The sequence below is a fragment of the Panthera pardus genome, unplaced genomic scaffold (assembly GCF_024362965.1).
Source record: "Panthera pardus isolate Hobbes unplaced genomic scaffold, ASM2436296v1 HiC_scaffold_3, whole genome shotgun sequence".
NCBI lineage: Eukaryota > Metazoa > Chordata > Mammalia > Carnivora > Felidae > Panthera > Panthera pardus.
The window spans coordinates 17,768,902-17,772,228 of NW_026526876.1; the positions used below are offsets into that span (position 1 = coordinate 17,768,902).

The following is a 3,327-nucleotide window of genomic DNA, read 5'->3' on the forward strand; positions in this document are numbered from 1 at the left end:
CATCTTTTGACCCGAGGGGCTCTAGCAGAGTGAAAGCTGGAACTTTATTTTGGGGTGCGGGGCCAGCCACGAGCTCAGGGGCGGGGCCTCGGCCTAAAGGGATGGCGGAAAACTTGTGGGGGAATTGGTTGGGCCAGAAACCAGGTTTGGGGTCCCAGGGGGTCCCTTGAGAGGGCCGGGTTAAATGCCTGGAGCCCAGGGGCGGTGAGGGTCTGGCTGCCCCTGGCAGAGACGGTGCGGGGAAGGCACAGCCCTCGTCCGTTCACTGGGCCCCACCCACAGCCCTGACCCCACATCAAGGAGCCACGTGGGAAGTGATGAGAGGACCCAGGGGGTCCGAGGCCAGGGGTGGGGGGCCCAGGGGCTGAGCTAGGAGGTAGCCTCTGCTCTTTCCTCATCCCAGCTACCCCTCATTCCGGGGCAGAGGATGAGAAAGGGGCTCCGTGAGGCTGGGGAGGGTAAGGGCCTTCGGAGCACCAGGCCCAACCCACGGGGACAACGATGCTGCCTGCCCAGAGGGCCCCCCATTGATTCCCGAGAATGAAGGAGTGGCTGAGGTGGGTCGCAGGACACCTCCTGCTGTCCCCGGTTATCAACCACTCCCCACCTCTGGCACAATTTGGAATGTGTGTTGGGGGGGGGGGGGGAGGGGTGGTCCAGAGAGCCTCACAAGGATAGGCTGGGAAGTGTATCATCCAAGCTTGCTGGGCAGCTGGGTTGGGGAGAGAACGGGAAATTGGGGCCGGGTAGGAGCCCCCAGGTTGGGGGGGGGGGGTGCGGGGAGCAGTGACTTCAGGAGCCGCTGTTCCTACGCCGGGAGGCATGGTCCCACATGGAGCGCTGCAGCTCCTTGAAGGTGAGCGAGCCCAGGGTGATGGCGCATGGGCCCACGAGGCGGAAGCCGAATGTCTGGTAGAAGGGCACCAGCGCATCCTCACACATGAGCACGGCCCGGCGCACTGCTGGCTGCCTCCCCAGGTGGTGCAGGAACCGCCACATCAGGATGGAGCCCTTGCCTTGTCCCCGGAAAGTGTGGTGCACGGCCAGGGCGCGTAGGTGGGCGGTGTGGCCCCCGGGCCGGTGCAGCGTCATCGACTCCTGGGAACGGGCAAGGGATGTGAGTCCAGGGCATCTCCGTCGATACCTGCCTCCCCAGCTAGCCCCGCTGGCCGAGCAAGCGTCTCTCGAGTGCCTCCAATCGGGGCTCCATTCCTACCCAAGGAGGGCCCCAAACTGGGAGCTGTACCCTCCAAAGAGGTGGGTCCTTTTGACCCGGGAGAGGCCCAGAGGAGGAAATCACAGCCCAGGGGCGCCTGCCCTCACCTGAGTGAGTCTCTCCTGGTCCCAAAGCGAGCCGATGATGAAAGCCACAAGGCGGCCCTCCTGGAACCAGCCCATGGACAGCTCTGGACACAGGGTCAGGAAGTGCTTGATCTCCTCCAGATACAAGGGGCAGATGCCCAGGACAGAGATGAAGGCTGCAAGGGGAGGTACGGCGTGTGACTCAGCAGTCACCATGCCACATGCCACTGGCCACCGAGCATCTGCTCAGAAGCCCAGGTGTGCTTTCCCACTCCCCACCCCTCCCCCACAGGAAAGCGGGATTCGGGGCCCTTCCCATCCCCACGCGCACACGCACACACACACACACACACTCGGTCTGATACTCTGGGGGCCCAGCCACCAAGGACAGGGGCTCCTCCCCATGGACAGACGCGTCAGCGTCCAGACCCTGTGCGGGGCCCACTCACCTTCACGCTCAATCTCAAACACGCTGGCAGCATCCTCTGGGGTGAGGCAGCGGAACTCGTTGGCGGGAAGCGTATGACGCCGCTGGCGGCCTGGGGCCTTTGGGGTCTCCGGCTGCAGCTGCGAGGCCTCGGGCTCCAGCGGGTACGTGCTCTGTGTGGACATCCTAGATGCTGGTGCCTCCCCGGGTGCCCCAGCTGCAGAAGTGGCCTTCGTGGCCGGAAAGGGTCCTGCGGCACCTATCCGGGAGGAGCGAGGGTCAGGGGTACGGTCCTCCTCTCCGATGGGGGCGGGCCAGGGTGACGGCGCGTCTTGCCTCTTGTGGCCGGACCTGGGGTCAGGTGAGTCCCAAAGCAGACCCTGGGGGCCGTAAACACTGGTGCCCTCTCCCCCCCTTTCCGTCTCAGACAGAAGTACCCGCGGAACAGCCCTTCCACACCTCCAGATCTGGCCTCACTGCCCGCCAGGGACACCCAGGTCTCAGGAGGCGGTGGGAAGGGTGGGCAGGGCTCTGTGGAGCCTGGGGAGGGGCGGCCACCGACCACTTCTGACACAGTTGGTCTTATCTGCCCAGAAGGAGACTTTCCGGTCCTTTGGGTGAAAAGATACCGTGGCTCCAGCTTTCTAGGCGGGTTCGGCCCTTGGCCCTGGAGCAAAAGGCCCTTAACCAAAGCGGGTTCTCAGGGAACCTTCACATTTACTCAGATGGCCTCAGACTGGACCGTGCACGCATGCGGAAGGCATCAGGAGTGCAGGGGTAGTCTGAGGGAGAAGGGAGCCGGCCTGGGGAGCAGCGAGACCCCTCCCGCCCTGCCCCTGGCTCAGCCGCTGTGCCCCTGTGGCGCTGTGTCTCTCCCAAAATACCCTGGGGATTCTTAGAGGAGGCCATCCTTCCCTTAAAAAGCCCATGGCTTCCATATGTGCCTTGCCGCACCGCCCCCCTCCCCCCCCCCGCCCCCTGCTACTTTTTCTCCCTACATCCAGAAGCCCCAGCCAGGGTAGCTCCTGTTCCTGAAGGCTGGGAGCCAGGAGCAGGGGTCCCACCTACCAGCACCCTGAGCAGCGGCCCAGTGTTCCCACCACAGAGCCGATCACCCCGGAGGTAGTCTGCAGGCACAGGAGCCAGGGCGGGGGGGAATCTGGGACGCCCCCTCGGTGCACGGCTCGCCTGTTGCAGCAGGCGTCCCTGGGGAACATGGGATGTTCTCACCGGTTTATAATCCCTGCCCCGCCTCCTTGTCACACCAGCAGGACAAAGCCAGCAGGGCTGTGCGGCTCCGTGCCCTGTCTCTGCCTGTCAGACATCAGCGTGACATATTGGATGCACAAGGGATTACAGTGATTGATGAAGGCCCCAGGGAGGGGCGGGGGGAGGGGCGGGGAGAGCACAGGGCTAAAACCTCAGGGCTCCAGCTCTAATCCCCGCCCTGGCTCTGCCCGGCTGGGACAGGCATTCACCCTTCGTGCTCCGGAGGCTTGGGCAAGCCCACCCCCGAGGGTCCTTTCAGCTTCTGCAGGCTGGGAGTGCTACCATTTGTGGTGGGCTGGGCCTCAGGTACGAGTGGCCTTTAATCCACC

At 64.4% G+C, this 3,327-nt stretch overlaps 1 protein-coding gene across 1 annotated transcript; it reads right to left on the reverse strand.

Moving 5' to 3' along the window:
* Positions 1-20: 20 nt before the first annotated feature.
* On the reverse strand, positions 21-2,949 carry AANAT (aralkylamine N-acetyltransferase). The gene is made up of 4 exons (XM_019466119.2): positions 2,798-2,949; positions 1,752-1,988; positions 1,324-1,478; positions 21-1,098 (listed from the first exon to the last, which is right to left on the reverse strand). The coding sequence occupies exons 2-4, from the start codon at positions 1,912-1,914 to the stop codon at positions 793-795; spliced, it is 624 nt and encodes a 207-aa protein (XP_019321664.1). The 5' UTR covers positions 1,915-1,988; positions 2,798-2,949; the 3' UTR covers positions 21-792.
* Positions 2,950-3,327: the final 378 nt, after the last annotated feature.

What these genes read in the sequence shown, in the direction of transcription:
- AANAT (XM_019466119.2), bottom strand. Translation starts at nt 1,914, where the DNA reads ATGTCCACACAGAGCACGTACCCGCTGGAGCCCGAGGCCTCGCAGCTG. An exon ending in GTTTGAGATTGAGCGTGAAG is followed by an intron (nt 1,479 to 1,751) that starts GTGAGTGGGCCC and finishes CTCCCCTTGCAG; the next exon opens with CCTTCATCTCTGTCCTGGGC. An exon ending in ACCAGGAGAGACTCACTCAG is followed by an intron (nt 1,099 to 1,323) that starts GTGAGGGCAGGC and finishes GCCCGTTCCCAG; the next exon opens with GAGTCGATGACGCTGCACCG.